The sequence below is a fragment of the Heteronotia binoei genome, chromosome 13 (genome assembly GCF_032191835.1).
Source record: "Heteronotia binoei isolate CCM8104 ecotype False Entrance Well chromosome 13, APGP_CSIRO_Hbin_v1, whole genome shotgun sequence".
Lineage (NCBI taxonomy): Eukaryota > Metazoa > Chordata > Lepidosauria > Squamata > Gekkonidae > Heteronotia > Heteronotia binoei.
In genome coordinates this window covers 16,797,319-16,820,396 of record NC_083235.1, presented here as the reverse complement: position 1 = coordinate 16,820,396, position 23,078 = coordinate 16,797,319, and the positions used below count along the sequence as shown (strand labels likewise).

At 46.0% G+C, this 23,078-nt stretch overlaps 2 protein-coding genes across 2 annotated transcripts in view; one reads left to right on the top strand and one right to left on the bottom strand.

Moving 5' to 3' along the window:
- Window positions 1-3,960: 3,960 nt before the first annotated feature.
- Window positions 3,961-9,707, top strand: LOC132581018 (transforming protein RhoA-like). Its single transcript, XM_060252038.1, has 4 exons — window positions 3,961-4,118; window positions 5,475-5,595; window positions 6,609-6,739; window positions 8,299-9,707. The coding sequence occupies exons 1-4, from the start codon at window positions 3,963-3,965 to the stop codon at window positions 8,470-8,472; spliced, it is 582 nt and encodes a 193-aa protein (XP_060108021.1). The 5' UTR covers window positions 3,961-3,962; the 3' UTR covers window positions 8,473-9,707.
- An 8,945-nt stretch (window positions 9,708-18,652) lies between these two features.
- Window positions 18,653-23,078, bottom strand: part of LOC132581358 (uncharacterized) — a 41,776-nt gene continuing 37,350 nt past the window's right edge. Inside the window, exons 19-21 of the mRNA XM_060252568.1 lie at window positions 22,213-22,351; window positions 21,603-21,699; window positions 18,653-18,833 (exon numbers count right to left, since the gene is read on the bottom strand). Coding sequence (XP_060108551.1) covers window positions 18,751-18,833; window positions 21,603-21,699; window positions 22,213-22,351 — 319 coding nt within the window. The 3' untranslated portion in view covers window positions 18,653-18,750. The remainder of the gene's footprint in view (window positions 18,834-21,602; window positions 21,700-22,212; window positions 22,352-23,078) is intronic.

The window sequence follows — 23,078 nt, the reverse complement described above, 5'->3', positions numbered from 1 at the left end:
AATACAAAGAAAGCATCTTTAAGACCAACAAGTGCTAATGTTTTAAGCAGGTTTTATTTTAAGTTTTAAAAAATCTTTAGTCGTGTTTGTCTGTGTCCTTTAAAAAGTTTATATCTCTGCTACCTAATCTTAAATAGGTACACACACGGCCCGGCACTGCCCAACGAGATCTCATTTATGTCTGATCCAGCCCTCATAACAAATGAGTTTGACACCCCTGTTCTATAGGCTAACAAATGGTGCAAGTTACCAAACTAAAATAATCTATTTATCAAAAACAGAACAAGATTTCCTACACATTCCAAGCTGATGTTACCCGCCCTGAGCCTGTTCTAAGGGAAGGGCAGGCTAAAAGTCAAAATAAATAAATAAGCAATGTCTTTGCTGTTCTTGAAAATTGATTTGGGTTTACTGGATAGATCTAAAGTTTGCATCATGCACAGCTTTTAAGTCATGCTCGTCAGCAGCAGGCCTCTGGACAGGCAGTGTATAAATCCCCAAAGGGTTTTGTGTGTGGGGGGTGGAGTTCTCTGCTTGCAAAAGGGATGACTTGACCAACAAGTATTAAGTCACGTGTCTGGAAGTCCAAATGCTTCCCCTGGTATGCCGGAAACCTTTGGATGAAAGGATGGCACTGGAAATGCAGACAGCTCATAAACATAGGATGACTGTTTTAAGTTGAAGATGTGATGGAAAGTTTTAGCCGTACAGTTCTGTCTGTCACAGGAAGAAGTGTCGGTGTCCTCACCTACTGATTTGACTGCTCACCACAAGAGATAGCCTTTGAGGTTCAAGTCAGGGACAGGGATTGGGTGCCAAGTATAGGAATCAGCACAGCGGTACAAATGCCAGTATAACACATGTCTCCTGTCTCCTGCCTTGATGTGATTGCTTCCTGATCCTTCTGCTAGGTGGGGCTGGGCCCTGCTCCTTGAGATATAACAAAAGTAAACGATGACACAATACAGTCTGTGGGCCAGCCACAATCGGTGATATGCACTACAAGCTTGGGAGTACAAGGAGGCATTGTATGCTTTGGGGCTAATAGTGCTGACATGATTGCTACCCACATTACTTTTCTGGTCCTTATTAGTGCAACTAAATGTTGCCTGTGTGGTAGAGGGTCCAGCCACAAAGTCGTCACCACACTGGTAATTCTTGGATCAACCTCAATAATAACTAACCTTCTTTACAGATTGACTTTACTACATATCTCTTTTCCTTCAAAATAGTTTATCTTAAGGCAGGGGTGTCAAACATGTGGCCCAGGGGCCAAATCAGGCTCCCGGAGGGCTCCTATCAGATCCCTGAGCAACTGGCTGTCATCTGCTTCCTTCTCCCTCTCTCTTGCTTTCTTTTGCACAATATCTTGCTTTGCAAGGCTTGCTGGATTGCAGAGGAGCTACAGAGCAAAACCTCTATTTTCTCCATTGGCTGAGGCTCCTCCCTTGGGGAGGAAGTGGGAGGCAGAGCTTGTTTTTCCAGGCTCGCTCATCACGCAGCAGAGCTACTGAGCCAAGCCTCTCTTCCTTCTATTGGCTGAGGCTCCTCCCCCACTAGTCCCTTAGGGAAGGAAGGAAAGAGCCAGAGCTTCCTTTGCCCAGTTCCCTGGATCCTATGGGAGAAATACAAAGAAAGCATCTTTAAAACCAATGCATGCTAACATTTTAAGCATGTTTTAAGTTTTTTAAAATATATATATCTTTAATTATGTTTGTCTTTGTCCTTTATAAAGTTTTTATCTCTGCTACGTAATCTTAAATAGGTACACACATGGCCCGGCCCAGCATGGCCCTGCCCAACCCAACATGGGCCGGCCCAACAAGGTCTCATTTATGTCAGATCTGGCCTTCATAACAAATGAGTTTGACGCCCCTATGAGTGTTCTACTTTTTAAGGTACAGTTTGCGAATAAGGAAATCTGTGCTGATATGGGAGGCCAGCAAACACTCAGTTCTTTCAAGGGAGGTGCTGTGAAGAGTTTTCCTATTTAATAAGAGGCAGCTGTATGTAGAGATTCTCTGTGGGGATGAAAAAAGTGAGGCAAAGGGAAGGAGTAGTGTGAAAATGGAAGCATGCCCCATGTGCGCACAAAAGCATGCTGTGGTGTTCTGCAGGATAGTGAAGTGTGCCTTTGAAGCACAGATTTCAGTGTTTCGAGAATCTGATGTTTTCCTCTTAAGAATTTCAGCAGTAAGATGCAAGTGCCCTGTGTACATTGGATCTCTCCCCCATGACTAGCAAAACAACAATAAAAGATGCAAAAGAAGACTTTTGCAGAGTACTCACAAGATGGTAAATATTTTATTATTATTATTTTTATTATTAATTTTATTTATATCCCGCCCTCCCCGCCTAGGCAGGCTCAGGGCGGCTAACAACATTCAGTAAAACATGGTATAAATACAGTAGTTAAATTACATTAAATACATTAAACATATAAACATATTAAAATTATAAAACAGCATAATTTTTTTTAATCAACACTATCCAGCATCTATACTCTGTAATATATCTATTCTATATTTTAATAGCAGCAGAGGTGTTCTGGGCGCTGTTACATATTTAAATAGTGGCAAGAGTCCTTAAAGAATCACTTTATTGGGTCCTCTGTGCAGTCATCCTCTATGAGCATTCTAAGAAAGCCTGCCTAAAGAGGATGGTCTTGCAGACCCTGCGGAACTGGTCTAAGCTCCGCAGGGCCCGCACCTCCTGCAGGAGTTGATTCCACAGGCTGGGGGCTGCCACAGAGAAAGCTCGTGCCCGTGTGGTCTGTAATTTTGCCTCCCTTGGCCCAGGGACGGTCAGCGTGCTCTTCCCTGCTGACCTCAGTGCTCTTTGGGGCTCGTATGGGGAGAGACGGTCCTTCAGGTAGGCAGGTCCTCGGCCATATAGGGCTTTAAAGGTAATAACCAGCACTTTGTAGCGAATCCGGTATGCAACCGGCAGCCAGTGCAGTTCACGCAGCCCCGGCTGTATATGCTCCCATTTCGGGAGTCCTAGTAACAGCCTGGCCGCTGCGTTCTGCACTAGCTGCAGCTTCTGGGTTCGATACAAAGGCAGCCCCATGTAGAGGGCATTACAGTAGTCCAATCTTGAGGTGACCGTCGCATGGATATATACTGACAAGGAACATAGGTAACCTGGCTATCTAAACAAGCAGTGGTTTCACTGTAGTGCACAGAGTCTCTTCACCAGGGGAAAGTTGGTGCTATTTTGAATGGTTAAATGGGGTCTTGGAAATCATAGTTGAAAGCCAGGCAACAAATACGGTAAGTAATGAAATTAGGATGATACTAAAAACAAGGACATGCAGAATTCGGCAGTTTGGCCAGTACTGTAACCATTTGTGTTAGGGACTTATTTTGGCCTTTGCCCATGTCACAATATATGGTTGTTGTTGCCACCCTGGTTCCTTAAGGATAAGAATTGCTTAGCTTGGACATCCTTGTTTTTCAGAATGGCCTAACCTGACGTTTTAATTCTATGCTTAAATGTGTTGTCACAGATAAGGTGTTTTGGTACAGCAACAGAAATTCATGGATTAGTTTGGCTAGGCCTTTGACTGCTCTCGTCCACATTCCGATCCATGTTCAGGTTTATAAGGTACTTAAACCTTTGGTACTGTTACCAACTTCAGTCTGCTCCATAGCCATCCTCACTCTTTATTACATTTTGAAAGTCACAAGTGGACCCAATGAATCCTGCAGGGATCAGCAACAGGAGGCTCTCGGGGCCAGATGCAGCTTCTGGGAGGAGTATCATCTGAGCCTCCCAGTTGCCAACACAGAGTCAAGGAAGGAAATGTGGGGATCTCTAGTAATGGGGCTTGTGGACTCTGTGGTGTGAGGATGTGCCTTGCACTGTCACCGTCCATCTGCATGTCAAAATGACCCTCCTCCGGAACCAGTTGCCATGCTGTGTCAGTCTTGGTAAAGAACGCTCTTTTCCTTTCCTTAGAGATGGCTGCCATACGCAAGAAACTTGTCATTGTGGGAGATGGAGCATGTGGGAAGACCTGCCTTCTTATTGTCTTCAGCAAGGACCAGTTCCCAGAGGTGTATGTCCCCACTGTCTTTGAGAACTATGTGGCTGACATTGAGGTGGATGGAAAACAGGTAATGCTGATATATCCTGTGCATAGCAGGAGTCTACATGCTATGCATGGCAAATGTGTGAACTTCTTGTTATTGCTTGTTTTTATGTAAATAAGGTTTACACCACTCAGTGATGACAGATTAATTAATTTCTTTACCAGTTTCTTTTTGTACTTGCTTCCATATTCAGTTAACTTCATTTTCCTTCTCAGGCTGATGGAACTATTGCAACTATTTAATAGGATAGCTGTTTATAAAATTAATCCAATTGAGGAAATTAGCACCTCAGACTCACAGACAAGACAGCGTTGTAGCTCTGTCAGGCTCATGGTGGGAAGCCATGAGTATTGATTATAAATCCAAGTATCTTCAAATCCACTTTTTCAGGCTTTTAGTTGTCACAACATAGAAACTTAACATATTTTCCTGGACCATCTTGATTGCCTGTACTGTTAAGCATAGTTCACTCCAGGCCTCAACAGGTTTTATTTGGATCTAGGAACCAGGGCCCAAATTTATCAGCCAGACTCATTTTTTTCAACATTCAGGATTTTATGTTTTATATTATGGTGTTCTGCAGTTACTGCTACCACAAAACTTAATCCTGACATCTTTTTACAGTTTCCAATAGTTTTATTCATGTTGTGACCAAAGTGCTATAGTGTGTAACTATCCCTAGTAGTCATCACGACAAAAAAGTAACCTATAACTCTGACTTCCTATAATTTCATCATTGCTTTTAAAGAATACTGTTTCCTAACACAGCCTGTATGTGATAGAAAGAGTTTCTTGTTTTCCTATTGATTGCCTGACAGCTCTGTGTTGAGAATTTCAGCATTAGTATCATCTGGTGACATTTTCTGTCTTCCAGTGGCATATGCAGCATCTGCTTGCTTTTTAAATAAATTTTAGGAAATCCATGTTTTAACCAATGGCTGAAATTCACAGTTTGCCTGTTGAAAACAACTGACACTTAAGTGGAGAGAGATCAGGTGCAGTTTAAGTTTTTGCTTGTCCCAAAGCTTTACTGAGCATATAATGTTAAGTATGGTTTCCTTCCCATCTTTTAAAATTACTTTATATTATCTTTCTCCCTGAGATGCAAGGCTGATTACAGGATGTAAAACAGTGCAGTCAATCAGCACATGTCTCCAAAGATCAAAAACAGTCACCTGTATGGGGGCAAAGGAGGAACAAGCAATGAAAAAAACTAAAGGTTCCCTTGGGACTGCTTTCTGTTAGTGGCTACAACTGATCTAATCGCCTTCATTAAAATATTCTTAGGATCTAGTGGGGCAAACTTTTGCTTTGAACCATCAAAGCGGTGACACTCTGAGGACACATTCTGATTAAATTGTTGTATTTGTGCTTGTACAGGTAGAACTTGCCCTGTGGGATACCGCAGGCCAAGAGGATTACGACCGCCTGAGACCCCTCTCTTACCCTGACACGGATGTTATCCTCATGTGCTTCTCCATCGACAGCCCAGACAGCTTAGGTGAGTCCTTAACCCCTTCCCCGCATGTAGGGAGGGGCTGTGCTTCCAGGCCCTGAGTGTCAAGCCCAGAGAGAATTAATTTCCTTTCCTAGCTCTGTCTTTGCAGTTCGATGTCTCAGCAATGATCTTTGAGGCATTCCCAAGCTGACTTTCCTAATGGAGAGCTCTATTGTCTTACCCCTCACCATATCCAGAACCAATGGGTTGAAATTAAATCAAAAGAGTTTCCGGCTCAACATTAGGAAGAACTTTCTGACTGTTAGAGTGGTTCCTCAGTGGAACAGGCTTCCTCAGGAGATGGTGGGCTCTCCTTCCTTGGAGGTTTTTAAACAGAGGCTAGATCTGGGGTGGCCAAATTTGCTTAACATAAGAGCCACATAGAATAAATGTCAGATGTTTGAGACCCACAAGACAGGAACATCAGATGTTTGGGAGCCACAAGATGGGGGAGAGAGGTAAAAGAAAGCAACTTTAACATTTAATGCATTATTCAAGCCACCAGCTGGCTTAGTTTGGAGAAGCAATTTAAAGAGATAAATGCCTTCTTCACGTCAGCTGACAGGGCAGTGGGGCCTTTTGAGAGCCACACAATATGTGCAAAAGAGCCACATGTGACTCCTGAGCCATAGTTTGGCCACCCCTGGGCTAGATGGCCCTCTGACAACAATGAGGATCCTGTGAATTTAGGGGTAGGTATTTGTGAGTTTTCTGTATTATGCAGGGGGTTGGACTAGATGACCCTGGAGGTCCTTTCCAACTCTATGATCCTGTGACCCATGCACCCACTCGCTCCTTCACTTGGTCAGTGTTCTGAGCCTCTACCTTGGTACTGAGGCCGGGCTCTGTAAAACCCTTCCAGCAATTATCTGGAGGCTGCTGAACTAGCCTGTGAACATTCCCCGAAATTTCTGCTGAGGGATGTAGCATACCATCTAATGGTGACGGTGAACTCCAGTGGCAAAAGGTCCCTTTTACACTTACGCTTATGGGACTAAGTGCTTGTGCCCTTGCAGAGAATATCCCTGAGAAGTGGACTCCAGAGGTGAAGCACTTCTGTCCCAACGTGCCTATTATTCTGGTGGGGAACAAGAAGGATCTGCGTAATGATGAGCACACGCGCCGGGAGCTGGCTAAGATGAAGCAGGTGAGGCTGGATGCTTTATGCTCTTTACTTAGGGGTCGACAATACTGTTGGGGTGGGGGATTAATTATGGGCCTTGAGCATTGCTAGGGAGGACGTGCCCAGTTATTCATGGGCCACTTTGGGAAGAATCTGTTTATAGGAATTCAAAATCCCATCCAGGGTGGCGTGAATTTGATGGAGCTGGCCTTCTCTCGTTTTTAAAGGGGGTGGGGTGGGGAGGGTCTCATTAAAGTAATGGGCTTCCATGTGGTGGAAAGGACTCTCAAGTCACAGCTGACTTATGATGTCCCAGTTGTCAGGAGACAAACAGAGGTGGTTTGCCATTGCCTGCCTCTGCATAGCAACTCCCCTTTTCCTTGATGGTCTCCAGCCCAAGTACTAACCAGCGCCGAGCCTGCTTAGCCTCCGGGATCTGATGAGATCAGGCTAGCCTGGGTCATCCATGTCAGAGCGAGAGGTTTCCACAGGGTCTTTTCTCAGACTTCTTCCTGTGGTGCAATTTATACGGCCTTCTATATAATCCTTGCAAGTAGGCCTCATTTCAGGCAGGAGCTCACAGGAGTGGAACTTCGGAACCTCTAAATTTGATTGTGCGCTCTCTCTTCCTCTCCCTCTCTCTCTCTCCCCCCTCGCCCCAAATACTTGCTTCTGGGCTTCATTGTTCAAACCCCCTGTGAAAATTTTGCTGAACATTTTAAGATTTGACAAGCTAGTACTCCCCCCCCCCAAAAAATGGGAAAATAACCAAAACAGCTAAAGCAGACAGATGGAAATCTTCATCATGTCGCTGCGGCCGCATAGGAGAAAGTAATTTAAAAAGTATGATGGGAGTAAAGTTTTATTGCGACAATTATAATTCAGTAAGCATTTTAAGGTAGGTGCTGAGCTGATAGTGGAGGCAACTGATACCATCAACTGCAGAATTAGAGTTTGGTTTTAGATTGTTGTATTGTTTTAGAAGACTGCAGATTTGTATCCCACCCTCTCTCTGAATCAGAGACTCAGAGCGGCTTACAATCTCCTATATCTTCTCCCCCCCACAACAGACACCCTGTGAGGTGGGCGGGGCTGAGAGGGCTCTCACAGCGGCTGCCCTTTCAAGGACAACTCCTGCAAGAGCTATGGCTTTATTATATTTATTTGGCTTTATTATGGCTTTATTAAATTTACTGTATGGTTTTATTTATATTTATATTACATGGCTTTGTTATGTTTATTATATGAATCTTTTTAACGCTGTATTATGTATTGTTACCTGCTCAGAAATATAAATAGAATGAAATAAATAAAATTTGGTACACTTTCTGGTGATGTCAGGGGTGTGTGGGATATGCAAAAGAGTTATGCAGATGAGTTGTGCTAATGAACTCTGGCACCTCTTTTTCTGCAAAATGACCCCTGCTTGCAGGATTCTGCAAACCTGTAATTTTTTGATGAATGAAAGCCAGTATGAAAGCCAGGAGCCCTGGTTACCATCTTGCTGCTTTGGCTGCTAGCTTCAGGTTGTTTTCCCCAACCAGAATAAGGCTGTTTGACCTCACTGCCTCTTTCCCCTTCAGGAGCCGGTGAAGCCGGAGGAGGGCCGCGACATGGCCAACAGGATTAGCGCTTTTGGATACCTGGAATGCTCTGCCAAGACAAAAGACGGAGTACGGGAAGTGTTTGAGATGGCCACCCGGGCTGCCTTGCAGGCCAAGCGTGGGCGTAAGAAGACCTCATGCCAGCTGCTGTAATCATTCCCCTTTGCCTGCCAGCCAAGCCAGTGAGCTGTCAGCTTCCGGGCTTGCCTTCTATCCAATACTCTGCCGGGGGCAGGACTGGCACGGCCTCTCAGAGGGCGAGCCTGCTAGAGCTGGGCTGGGGTGGGGTGGTTCTTCTGGAGCATGGCAACTAACTATGGGAGTGGGGGTTCCCAAGTCTGCCCCAGGCTTCTCCCATCACTGTGCAGGGGGGTGGCATTTTTCCCTTTGGCCCTCCCACGAAAGGTGAGTAGGTGCTGGCCCCTGATGAGCTGGGGGTGAGAGGGGAGTTCCTCGGCCTTCAGCCCGCTTACTCGCTCGCTCGCAGCAGTCTTGGCACTCTCACCGGCAGCCCATGGCACTACACTGCCCTTGGCCGTTCTTTTGTCAAAGGCTCATCCTGCCAAAGTGTGGAAGCCCCTTGTTTCACTCAACGGTCAGAGCCTTGGATTGGAGCATCCAATCCCCTTGCCCTCAGAAAAGGGCGGTAGTTTTATTAAAAAGCGTCACTCCTTCAGGGCAGGAGGAAAATCTAGTCCTCCAGCACAGTGGGCAAGTAAACCACCTTGCACCTCTTACCTTGGGCCCCTTAGCTGGCATTCTCTGCTAATTGGCTCCCAAATCTCTGGGAGGCAGCAGAACCACTGGGAGCCGCCTGGGAGCACACAGTCCAGCCCACAGGCTGCCTCATAGCTTTTCCTTGGGAGTGGGGGGCGTGTCTCAGTTAAACAGCATTGGGCTCTCTCCTCCCAAACCGAATTTTTGTCCACTTTGGTATATATCTCCTAACAGCAGAGCCAGGGAGCTACCTTTCCATCAAACTGGCCCAGGAGACTGGGCCATGAAGCCTGGCCCCTTTTCTAACAAAATAACTATATTTGTAAGCAGAGGTGCTATGGGGCCAGTTTGTTGCTGTTGGGCAGCTCTCTGAACCTGTGGCTAGAATAACCACTGCCACAGCTCCCAAATGCAAAGGACCGATTCTGTGTCTCTCTCTCTCTCTCTCCCTGTCTCTCTCTCTCCCTCTCTTTCCGCTTCCCTTCACTCCTGCTTTTCTTCCCCGGTCCCCTGACCCTTTGTACTCACTGCATTGCCACCTGGGGTGTATGGTTTTTGTGTTTAATTTGTATTCACATGTTTTAAAAAAGCAAAAGCAAAAAGTGGTTGTTAACTTTTCAAAATGTACTTGAAAAACAAAATCTGTAATAAATTTGTAGCGATGTTTAGTACATGGCAGGTTTTGCTTTTTGCCTTTTTGGGGGGAAGAAAAGATCTGGAGCTGGGAAGGAAGGAAACTGTTGCTTTTCCAATCCCTGAGAAAAGGTGAGTGTTTGTAGACTAAGCGTATCAGGTGTGCTCTGCAAGTGAACCCAGCTGTTAAACCAAGGGGTAAATGACGTGCCTTGAACACACTGCCTCATATCAGAGAACTATAATGTTGGAAGGGGCCATACAGGCCATCTAGAAGAAGTTGATGATGATATTGGATTTATGTCCCACTCTCCACTCCAAATCTCAGAGCGGCTCACAAACACCCTGTGAGGTAGGTAGGACTGAGAGAACTCTCCCAGAAGCTGTCCTTTCAAGAAAAACTCTGCGAGAGCTATGACTAACCTAAGGCCAATTCAGCAGCTGCGAGTGAAGAAGTGGGGAATCAAACCCGGTTCTCCCAGATAAGAGTCCAAACACTTAACCACTGCACCAAACTGGCTCTCTCTATACCAAACTAGCTACACCAAATTAGGAGTCCAGCTCCTAACTCAGTGCAGGGTCAGAAAGTGTTTGTCCAGCTGCTGCTTGAAAGGTTGCCAGTGAGGGGGAGCCCACCACCTTCCTAGGCCGCCCATACCACTGCTGAATGTACTCTTCCTGTAAAAAGACCCCCAAACCCTAATATCCAGCCAGTATCTTGCTGCCCTTAATTTAAAATGTTAAGACCATGCAATTTACAATGGCCACGCAGAACGGTACTACAGAACGGTAAGAAACGTTTTCAGTCCAAACGAGGTGTTCTGCAGATGTCCCAGGGTCATACCAAGAATGGAATAGAGAGTTCTTTCCTCCTTTCTTCCGCTAGTCAATGGGACTTCTCTTGAACAAGAGACAACCTTCTCATTAGGATAAAAGGATCCCTGTTATTGGAATATAAGCAGTTTGGTGTCTTCTTCAAGAGCTCCACTGTTTCTCATTTTAAAAAACAAATAAAGCTGTCTCTCAAAATACATGCTCCTCTGTCTAACAAAATGCCAAAAGTTCCATAGTGCATGAAAACTTAATAGCATCTCAAACAAGTTTTCTTCTGAACCCAGCAGCCCCCAGCAATAACACAGAGCATGAGTTTCCTTGACTAGTGGAAGGAAGGAGGAAAGAACTCTCTGTTTCATTCTTGGTGTGTCTGTAGAACACCTCGTTTGGACTGAAAAGGTTTTTCACCATTCATGGAACTGTAGCTACACCAATATTTACTTACTGTTCTATATTAATAATATACTTACATATATGGTCGTCATGAATTGCATGGTCTTATAATTGTCATTGTCCTGCTTAGAGACCATGGAGCCTTGTGTTTTGTTAGCCCTTAATTTAAGCCCGTTATTGTGAGCCCTGCCCTCTGCTGCCAACAGGAACGGCTGATCTTCACAAGGCAGCAAAGATATAGCAAGACCCTGCAAAGTAGAAGGCAAGGGATGGAGGGAGGGGAAGGATGGACTAATGAAGAGGCAGACAGTTTCATTTGCCTTGTTTTAAAGCCCCATGGAGGGCCTGGTTATGAGACCCTCTGCGTTCTTCAGCTGTCACAACCTGTTATGGTTTGGTTGGATTCATTATTTCAAAAACCAATTTATTGTATTTTCTATCAAAGTATATACCATACATATCACAATTATAGTGCTTACACAGAGCAAATAGTATAACCAAAAGTACAAGACAAAGAGTCTAATAAGTCATATAACTAATGAAATATACCTGTTAACTAATATTAAAACTGAATAAAAAGCCAGCGTAAATCCATTTGACTCCATCAGAAGACATTACCGCAAAGACAAGTCATTAATTACATTAGGAATTGCTTCTCGTGAGGTTAGATGTGCTAGAATAGGAGACCAGACAGCATAGAAATAGGGAGAGAGAGGACGTTCAAGCTGAGCAATATTGTCCGTTATCTTGGCCATGACATAGGTAGATCACAGGTTTTTTATGCCAGAGGTTAATATCTGGATGTTTATCTGATTTCTACCTCATGGCCACAGCTGTCCTAGCAGCCGACAGAAGAATTTGGTTGGGTTCTTTGAGGAAGCCTGTTCAGCTGCCTGCCAAGCTGTAAAGCTTACTTGGGTAACTTTGGCCAGTGTTCAAGATCTTGGCCTAACCTACTTAAACGGTGATTTGAGGACAAAATGCAGAGGAACAAAAATTGGGGGTGGCCCCTTGAGTGTCCCGCAAGGATAATGAAGGAATTTCTTAAACTTTGATCTGTTAGACAGGAAGGGGAATCCTGGAGGTCAGAGTCCAGGCTCCCCAATCTACTCCATCCTGAAAATTACAGGATAACACACAAACCTAAGAGGAAAGACACTGAGTTGTAGTGAAAGGCCTTGACTGGGTTTCAAGTCTCACCAGTTTGGTGTAGTGGTTAAGTGTGTGGACTCTTATCTGGGAGAACCGGGTTTGATTTCCCACTCCTTCACATACGGCTGCTGGAATGGCCTTGGGTCAGCAATGGTTCTCACAGAGCTATCCTTGAAGGGGCAGCTGCTGTGAGAAAAGATGATATTGGATTTATATCCCACTCTCCACTCCGAATCTCATAGTCTCAGAGCGGATCACAATCTCCTTTATCTTCCTCCACCACAACAGACACCCTGTGAGGTGGGTGGGGCTGAGAGAGCTCTCAGCAGCTCCCCTTTCAAGGACAACTCCTGTGAGAGCTATGGCTGACCCAAGGCCATTCCAGCAGGTACAAATGGAGGAGTGGAGAATCAAACCCGGTTCTCCCAGATAAGAGTCCTCACACTTAACCACTACACCAAACTGGCTCTCAGCCCCACCTAACTCACAGAGTGTCTGTTGTGGGGGGAAAAGTTATAAGAGATTGTAAGCCACTCTGTCTCTTATTCAGAGAGAAGGGCAGGGTATAAATCTGCAGTCTTCTTGTTTCAAATGACCAGGTTTTCTGCCTCCCAACAACACCAGTTCCTGTTGGTAGCCATTAGTAAGCAGCTCAGAGAGGGCTGGTTTATTGTATTGTTGAGAGAGGAGGAGAAGCTGCTGTATTCATGATGCTGGTTATTCCCCACCACAGTGGCAGGGCTGGGTGTGCTGTGCAATAAAAGAGTCTGCATCAAGGCTGTGCAAATTCCATCACCCAGGCATTTGTGTGATCCCCCCCCCCCCGGTATAATTATACAGAGGGTTGGATGCAGACCTTTTCCTCCATTTCCCTGCCACCCCAGCAGTGTGTTCTTACTGCAAGAAAGTTTATTCCTAGAATAGCGAGGCCTGTGATGTCTACTAGAACCCTGCAAGTTTGGAGGCTGCTGAGGAGAGGGGAGCTCTGCTACTGGAAGAGACGGGATAGTAAAGATCTGTGACCATCAGGACTTTTTGCTAATGGATCTTGGGATCCAACCCAGGGTATGTAATTTTGCAGACATTGCAATGTTCAGACATTCTTCTGCTCTTTGAATGATGGGGAGTGATTGCAAAGCGCTACACAAAACACAAGAAGCCTTGGTCTGGTCTGACCACTGGAGGTCTCATTCAGCAACTCCTTTTCCTTCTGCAGTATTGCCGGCTGAAACGCATCGTTTGTACCATGAGGACTGTCATTTAAAAAAAAAAAAGATACAGGATTCTTGTAGGTAAACCACACTGTACTGATAAGGAATTGTCATGGGTTGTAATGTGGCCTGGTCCTTTCCTGTTTCTATTTTACTTAATCTGAATTGCCCCAGATGTGCAGGCTGTGTTTCTTTCTCAAAACATGCAACTTTCTCAAAACATGCAACTGTTGGTAGTCGTACTGTGCAATCCTTAAAACACTTTGCTGGGGAAAAGCCCCATTGAACATTGATTAGAGGTCAATAGGAGTCTTAAGTAGACCTGCTTAGGATTGTGTTGATAGTTCCCACCTTGCTAAACAACACATTTACATTGTGAGTGGAAAGGCATCTTAGTATGAGCAATTCCTCCCAATTTAGTAAAAGTATCGACTTCCTGTCTCCTATTTGAGAGCCAGTTTGGTGTAGTGGATAAGTGTGCGGACTCTTATCTGGGAGAACCGGGTTTGATTCCCCACTCTTCCACTTGCACCTGCTGAGATGGCCTTGGGTCAGCCATAGCTTTCATAGAAGCTGTCCTTGAAAGGGCTGCTATAAAAAAGCACTCTCAGCCCCACCTGCCTCACAGGGGAAGGTAGAAGAGATTGTGACCGCTCTGAGACTTTGAGATTCAGAGTATAGGGCGGGATATAAATCCAAAATCATCTTCTATTCTTTTACTTGTTTCCTGCCTAGCAAAGGAGTGCAGTCTTGCAGACTCTCTAAATCAGACATCATGCACACACGTATACTCATGCACACTCATTTTCACTTCTTGTGTCTTTTCACTTTATCAACCCTTGGTGTATTGGTTGAGAGCCGTGGACCCTAATCTGGAGGCTCGGGTCTGATTCCCCACTCCTCCACCTTAAGCCTAACAGGTGACCTTGGGCCAATCACCATTCCCTCTGAACTCTCTCAGCCCCACCTACCTCGCAGGGTGTCTGTTGTGAGGAGGGGAAGAGATTGTAAGAAGAAGACCGCAGATTTATATCCCGCCCTTCTCTCTGAATCAGAGCCTCAGGGCAGCTTACAATCTCCTTTATCTCCTTCCCCCACAACAGACACACTGTGAGGTGGGAGGGGCTGAGAGAGTTCTCACCGAAGCTGCCCTTTCAAGGATAACTCGTATGAGAGCTCTGGCTGACCCAAGGCCATTCCAGCAGCTGCAAGTGGAGGAGTGGGGAATTAAAGCCGGTTCTCCCAGATAAGAGTCCACGCACTTAACAACTACACCAAACTGGCTGTGAGCCTAAACCTCTCTGAGTGAAGGACAGGGTATAAATCTAATCTCTTCTTTTTGCCAAGCTCTTTCTTTCAGCCTTCCCACCTCCATTATGGCATAGCTGCTGCCCTCATACCGTTTTGTGCTGTGGTTACATACACACAGCTGGCTGGACAGGGGTACTTGAACCATTTTGAACACATGACATGCCCACGAGAAGTCTGTACATCTTCTCTTCTGGTTGATTCAGGGCTGCAGCCATGTTGGTCTGAAGGAGAAGAGCTTGATTCAAGCCCAGCAGCGTCTGAGAAGAGTTTTCACTGTCAAAAGCGTCTCTCTCCCCCCCCCACTCCCCCCCTCCAAAATTGTGTTGTTCTCTTAGGTGCTCCTGGGCTTAACAGTAGCTCCTCTCTGCTGGTTTTTCTCAGTCTGTGTTTGTGGACCAAGCATCTTTGAGTAGAGAGACAACTAGAGTGGCGTTTCTGTTTTTTGCTGTCTAGTCACAGCTGTCTCATGCTAGTTGGCCATTGCCTGCCTCTGCATAGCGGCCCAGGCATTCTTTGATGGGTCTCCCATCCCAACACTGACCAGGGCTGAGATTGCTTTGTAGCTGAGATGTTAGCCTAGGCCAGAGGTGTCAAACTCATTTGTTATGAGGGCCGGATCATGAGACCTTGTCAGGCTGAGCCATGTCAGGCCGGGCCATGTGTGTACCTATTTAAAATTAGGTAGCAGAGATACAAACTTTATAAAGGACACAAACACAAAGATGTTTTTGAAAGATCTTAAAATAAAACATGCTTAAAACATTAGTACTCATCGGTCTTAAAAGTGCTTTCTTTGTATTTCTCCCATGGGATCCAGGGAACTGGGCAAAGGACGCTCTGGCTCTTTCCTTCCTTCCCCAGGGGACCAGGAGGGGGAGAAGCCTCAGCCAATAGAAGGAAGAGAGGCTTGGCTCAGTAGCTGTGCTGTGCGATTGAGAAAACCTGGCAAAGCAAGCTCTTCCCCCTTCCTCCTCAAGGGAGGAGCCTCAGTCCGTGGAGAAAATAGAGCTTTTGCTCTCTAGCTCCTGTGCGATCGAGCAAGGCAAGCCTTGCAAAACAAGCTGTTCTGCAGAAGGAAGCAAGAGAGAGGTTGAAGGAAGCAGTCAACAGCCAGTTGATAGGGGGCCTGATTGGAGCCCTCCAGGGGCCAATTTGCCCCCCCCCCGGACTGCATGTTTGACAGCCCTGTAGTTCCTTGCCAAAGCAACTTTTTTCAAAAAGCAATCTACATAGCCAATCTCTCTGGCCTCACCCACTTCCTAAAAAAAACTGGGTTCCAGAAAAGAGTTTGCAGAAGTTAAACTTTCTTCAACACACCGAGCACTTTGCTTGTGACTCCTCCACTCCCTCCTTTCACCACTTTCTATTCCCCCCTCCCAACCAACCCCCAGTTCTGGCTATTTAGAGACCATTTAGATGGCAGAGTAATAATTCATCCCAGAAGAGAACATCCTGCAATTTCAGCAGCTTATTCATACCGGCAGGGACAGCTCCATTCTCCTAGCACAACCAGCGGCTCTAATACCGTGGGAAGCTAAGCAGGGCAACGGTATTTCTTCTTATTTTCTAGGTCATTGGTATTTAGAAATTCCCCAACGGGCTGTTGGGATGCAGGAAATGCAGAGACCGCTTCTGTATTGTAAACAAAATTTAATGTTGTGCATAGATCAATGACATTTCCCGCAGACTGAGAGCTTTATCATTTACAGCTACTGCTGCAGGCTGCCTCCGTCCTCCTCTCTCTCTCTCCTCCCCCCCCCCCCCCGCCTTTCATCCAGACAGCTTATTCCCTTGCCTAATTAGGCAGGACTCATTAGCTGAGCAAGCAGTAGATGGGGTCAAAAGCCAAGTACGGGACACTAATGTGAGTGTTACAGCTACTCTGGGACTTCTAACTAGGATATTACAGCTGCAATTCCAGGCTCTCCAAGTTTATCATAAGAGCAGATCAGGCAGCAGTTCTGGTTTATCCTTTTATGTCTTATTGTTTGCCATGCTCTCCTCCCCTGAGATGAGAATTTATGTTCTTGCAGCAGACAAGCAGTCTTTCTAAGTCACATGTATTTTTTTTTTTTTTGCTCATTTCATTCATAGCCCACTTTTCTCCCTAATGGGAACCAAAAGCCGCTCAGGGGGTAACATGATAGAGGTTTACAAGATTATGCACGGGATAGAGAAGGTAGAGAAAGAAGTGCTTTTCTCCCTTTCTCACAATACAAGAACTCATGGGCACTCAATGAAATTGCTGAGCAGTTGGGTTAGAATGGATAAAAGTACTTTTTCACCCAAACGGTGATTAACACATGGAATTCACTGCCACAAGAGGTGGTGGTGGCTACAAGCATAGACAGCTTCAAGAGGGGAATGGATAAGTATACGGAGCAGAGGTCCATCAGTGGCTATTAGCCACAGCATATTGTTGGAACTCTCTGTCTGGGGCAAATGATGCTCTGTTACTTGGAAGGGCAACAGTATTAGGACTTCTAGTCCTGGCTCCACTGTTGGACCTCCTGATGGCACCTGGGTTTTTTGACCACTGTGTGACACAGTGTACGACTGGAAACTTTATGGTTTCACGGACACTCTACGGGTTTTTCCCTCCCAAATTGCTAGAGTGTCCAGAAAAACCATAGAGTTTTCCCGGCAACACCTAAGTCGGCCGGTGCGCAATGTCATAACAACCCACGTGCTAATAAGTCCCCCACCAGAGGACGCGGGGAACTTGGGAACCCTAGTGGACATTTAGAGCTGACACACCTGCAGCTGCATCTCAGTTCTGACACTGGCATTAACCCGTGTCACTAGTTCTCCCTCACAATAAACCCTTGTCCTGGACCCATGGAGAGTCGTTATTACTGAAGGTAGTTCGGAGACCTGACCCAGTTCCAGCTCACATCAGAATACCTTTTCTAACTTATGAATTTTTATGGCCACTACAGTATTTATACCAAATTCTAGATAATTTGCAAACAAATAGCAGCTGTCCAGGGTACCACCAAAGTTTTTGATGAAGTGGCTGAACTTCAAGTGTTGCAGAAATGAAACGGGAGAATTCTCCCTTCTGGCTGTCTTACTGCATCCGTCCTAACAGGCCAGGCGAAGATGTGTAGCCATTGTGGGACAGGGATAGTCTACTCCCCCTGAGCTGTCAAGTTATTAAGGAAAATAAGTTATTAAGCTTGGAGAAACATCGACTGCAGGGTGACATGATAGAGGTTTACAAGATTATGCGTGGGATGGAGAAGGTAGAGAAAGAAGTACTTTTCTCCCTTTCTCACAATACAAGAACTCATGGGCATTCAATGAAATTGCTGAGCAGTCAGGTTAAAACGGATAAAAGGACGTACTTCGTCACCCAAAGGGTGATTAACTTGTGGAATTCACTGCCACAGGAAGTGGTGGCAGCTGCAAGCATAGCCAGCTTTAAGAGGGGATTGGATAAAAATATGGAGCAGAGGTCCATCAGTGGCTATTAGCCACAGTATATATATGTGTGTGTGTGTGTATATGTACACCCACACACACACATATTGGCTATTGTGTGACAGAGTGTTGGACTGGATGGGCCATTGGCCTGAGTCAACATGGCTTCTCTTATGTTCTTAAGGAAAGGTCCCCTGTGCAAGCACCAGTTGTTTCCAACTCTGGGGTGACATTGCTTTCACAATGTTTATACGGCAGTCTTTTTACGGGGTAGTTTGCCATTGCCTTCCCCAGTCATCTACACTTTCCCCCCAGCAACATATTAACATGGACCATCCCACCAACGGAGTTGCGCTAATGCAGTCCCTAGCCATTACACAGGTCCAGGGCTTTTTTTGTATCAGGAACTCTTTTGCATATTAGGCCACACACTCCTCCAAAAGCTTACAGGGCTCTTAGTACGGGGGCCTACTGTAAGCTCCAAGAGGATTGGCTACATCACAGGGGTGTGGCCTAAAATGCAAAGGAGTTCCTGCTACAAAAAAAAAGTCCTGCACAGGTCCATCTGAAATAGCTCTTCTCCGGCAGGACTTGGCCTTCCTTCTACTTTTCCCTACAGAAAGCTTATAGACTAATAAGCACAAGATCAGAGTTCTGAATGTGTTGTTGGTAGGTTTTATTGCACAAGATGCCAACAGATATTTTCCAGTCAGTGCCTAAGTGCCACTCTCAGTCAAATCCTTCTGTCGCAAGAGACTTAAGCATGGCTTCTCCTTCCAAGAACAACTGCTCCAGATGAGATGTACCTGTGTAGATCACTGGGGGAATCAAGGCTACGGCCTAGTGGGGAAAGAGCACAGGCGTTAGAGGGGTCATTGTACGCCTAATGCCTAGCTGCTGGATTCGAGTCTCAAGTTACATCAGCATTGACAAAACGCAAATAAGCAAGTTCTAGATCAAATCAAACCTGAATTCTCCTCCACAGAAGCTAACATGACTGAACTAGGGGTTCCGTATTTCGGTTACATCATGAGAAGACAAGGCTCACAGGAAAAGACCATAGTACAGGAGTAGCCAAACTGCGGCTCAGGAGCCACATGCGGCTTTTTCACACATATTGTTAAGCCCCCCCCCCCCTCCCACTGCCCCATCAGTCAGCTTGGAGAAGGCATTTGTCTCTTTAAATTACTTCTCCAAGCCAGTTGGTGGCATGGAGAATGCCGTTAAAGTTGCTTTCCTTCTACCTCTCTCCCCCCTCCCCATCTATATTTTCTTTCCTTCCTTCCTTCCTCATCCCTCCCTCCCTTCTCTGATGTTCATATCTTTTGGCTCTCAGACATCTTCCATGTATTCAACGTGGCTCTTACATTAAGCAAGTTTGGCCACTCCTGCCACAGATTGCAAGGAAAAGCTGAAAGCAGCAGGAACAGAGGGAAACCCAACATAAAATCAGTTTGTAAGACCAAAGCAAGGCTGTCAATGATAGGGTGTTCTGAAGGGCCTTAATTCATAGGGTTACATAAATTGGAAGCGACAGGACAACATGTACACACACACAACATCAATATACGCCACATCAACATACATAGCTAAGGGAAAAGTCATTTCTCAATTCAAATCTCTTCTCCGAGCCAAGCCAGCCAGCCGCTTCAAGAATCCATTTAAAGTTGCATTCTTTCCACCTCTCCCTCCCCCCTCTGTTTGCCTGCCTTCCTTTAGCTCTCAAACATCTGATTGTCATGTCATGCGGCTCTCAAACATCTGACGTTTATTCTACGTGGATCTCACATTAAGCAAGTTTGGCCACCCCTGCTTTATAGATTCAAGTCATCTCATGTCGGATCTTCCTCTTTTCCTAGCAAAGCCCTTCAATAGCCTTCATTGATTCTGGGCAAGCTAACAGGAGAGAAGCCGCTGAATCGTAAGGTGGTAGAAAATTGCTGGAACCTGGCCCGGGCCAATTTGGACATACGCCAGCTTGTGAATTCAGGTCCTTCACCGCCCGTCCTACTGGAGATGGACTGACCCCCTAGGACTATATGTAAGCCATCTACGGCTACTGTCAGTCTGCCATTTTCCCAAAATATGCATCGTGGGTAGTCCCCCATGGGTGCTTTTGTAAGTGGTGGCTTTTATCTTGAAAGGTTTCGGTTTTGATGTGGTTAACGCTCTCTGCAGTGCAGGAGGCAGGTCGTGTGCAAGGCTCGTGGGAGTCATTTGGGTAGATCTGAAAGAGCCTCTGACGGGCAGTCCTCATCATCGCTCTTTAGTGTTAAGAGGCAATGCCTGAGTGCAAAACCCACAGTATCCTGTCAGCGTTGGTTAGTCATCTCAGTATCACTGCACAGACGATGTGGAACTCATGCTGTATGCTGTACAAGATACCTCCATGCAGCTCAGGAAGCCCCGTGGCTGTCTGTAACTTTTTTGGCTCTCCAGAGGTCTTCAGTTTCCCAAAATCTAGACCAGAGGTCCCCAGTGTGGTGCCCATGGCCACAATGGTGCCTGCCAACACCTTTTCTGATGCCCGCCAAGCAGGGCCGGCCCTAGACTGTCTGGCAATCTAGGCAAGGCTAACTTCTGCAGTGATTATGTCACCAATTCGTCACCCCCTAAAGGCCAGCGCCCTAGGTAATCACCTAGATTGCCTAATAGGGCCTGTAAGACCCACCTCTTCAAAATAGCCTTCAACCAATGACAAACCGGGAAGTGCCATTGAAAATGCTTTTAATTACTGCATTCTGCTGAAGACCTAACGCTTAGTACCATGTTGATATTGCTATTGTTAATTTTAATAATTGTAAATTGTTTTAACTGTGATTTTATAAGTAAACTGATGTATAATGTATTTTATGTTGTAAGCCGCCCTGAGCCTGCCCCGGCGGGGAGGGCGGGATAGAAATAAAAAGTTATTATTATTATTATTATAATGGCAGGGCTGACCCTGCCACCAAGTGTTTTTAGGAAGCGGTTGGAGCTTTCGCCCAGCAAGGCTTCTGATTGGTTGGCCAGATGTCTTTAAGCGTTACTTTGGCAGTAGCTGCCACCACAGGACCTACACCAGGGATGGCCAAACTGCGACTCGGGAGCCACATGTGGCTCTTTCACACATATTGTGTGGCTCATGAAGCCCCCACAGCCCCATCGGCTGGCTTGGAGAAAAGCACTGATCTCTTTAAATCACTTCTCTAACGCAAGCCAACCAGCGGCTTGGAGAAGGCGTTTAAAGTTAGTTGCTTTCTTTCCACCTCTCCCTGCCTCCCTCCCCCATCTTCCTTCTTTCCTTCCCTCCCTCCGTCTTGCAGCTCTCAAACATCTGACATTTATTCTACGTGGCTCTTACATTAAGCAAGTGTGGCCACCCCTGACCTACATTGTCTTCCTTGAAGTTAAGCTGTGGCAATCATTTTATGGCTGGCTCCGCCTCCCACAACCTCCATTTTGTGGCAGCCATTTTGTTGCCACACCCACCATGCAGTGTTGGATTTCAGCTTTCCCAGTGGGCTCACAGGCTCCAGATAGGCTGGTGACTCCCAATCTAGATATGTCAGCCTTGTAATGCTTTCCCCAGTTGGATGGAGCCGCATACTACCTCAAACAGCCACTTACCTACTCTCTGCCTTCTGGGAATGCAGCGCCTATCACAGAGGGCATTCGATGCTGGCCAGGTGGAATCGCAGATTATTGCACTGCAGTGGAAATAGACCTGAAGACAGTGAGAAAATGCACATCAAAAACAGCACAGGAGGATTTGCAAACCAAGTTAAGAATAAAAAAGGTAAAAGTAGTTCCCTGTGCAAACGCAGAGTCATTATTGACCCATGGGGTGACGTCGCATCACGACATTTTCACAGCAGACTTTTACGGGGTGGTTTGCCATTGCCTTCCCCAGTCATCTACACTTTACCCCCAGCAAGCTGGGGACTCGTTTTACCGACCTCGGAAGGATGGAAGGCTGAGTCAACCTTGAACCAGCTACCTGAACCCAGCTTCCGCTGGGATCGAACTCAGGTTGTGAGCAGAGCTTGGACTGCAGTACTGCAGCTTTAAGGATAGCACAACACGAGTGCTTCACCAAGCCCTACATTGACTTTTGGAGGAAAGATCTGTGCTGGGAAGGATGAAGCCAATCCAAGAGTTTGACCTCAGGACATCAGGAATGGGAATCTCCTGAGGTAGAAGCAAGCCCAGCATGGCATAGTACACAGAGCCTCCTCACTTGTCCTTGTAGAGCTTGGTCATCCACCATGAACGTGAACATCCTCACTTCAAATCGCTTCACGTGTGTAGAGAATGGGACAGAGCCAGGGGGTACTCTGTGGAAGATGGTCTGATGGGAATCCTCCGTATTCTCACAACTGTAATAAAAACAAGCATGAGATTCAACCCATGTTAGAAATAACTGCACACATCAGATGGGTCACTAGAGTATCTGTCCGATGCCCTAGGCAAGGCACCCACCCCCGCACTGGCACCCACCCCCGCACTGATAACATCAACAAGTCACATGGGATCACCCAATTTGGGGCCCCCAGAAGGCTGGCACCCTAGGCAATTGTCTAGCTTGTCTAGTGGCATGGCTAGACCTGATTCCTACTTTGATAGCTTTCTTTGTCCCATCTGTACATCAAGGGGAGGGGGGGATTCTATGGCCCTTTTTCAGCTCTGCACATGGACTCTTCTTCGGATCTCCCCCAGGCAGAACGAACTGCAGATTTCTGTATTCTCCAAGCTAGAGCACCACATTGCCAAAAGTCTATCAAGGTAACTCGCCAAGTACGTGTCTGCTTAGCCATCACTTCCACCCTGTTTTAAATTACGGATTGCAAAACTGGGATTATACCCAGCAATATGTTGGTCCTTTTTAAAAACACTTCACCCCTGCTGAAGTGTCTATGAAGACCACCTCCAGTCAGAAAAGCAGTGAGAAAGCTAGAATATAACTTTCATATCAATCCAGTTGCTACTGATTTTTTAAAAAGACAGTTTATTCTGTTTTTGCTGATCCTAGGGAAACAAGGGCTCTGCAAAAAACCACCCAATCATTAAACTTTCAGAGAGCTTGGTGAGAATTGCCCCTCTCCT

Bases quoted from the DNA above. Each gene is read 5' to 3' on its own strand.
- LOC132581018 (XM_060252038.1), top strand. From the start codon at position 3,963: ATGGCTGCCATACGCAAGAAACTTGTCATTGTGGGAGATGGAGCATGT. The intron at 4,119-5,474 runs GTAATGCTGATA...GTGCTTGTACAG, and splicing joins TTGAGGTGGATGGAAAACAG to GTAGAACTTGCCCTGTGGGA. The intron at 5,596-6,608 runs GTGAGTCCTTAA...GTGCCCTTGCAG, and splicing joins CGACAGCCCAGACAGCTTAG to AGAATATCCCTGAGAAGTGG.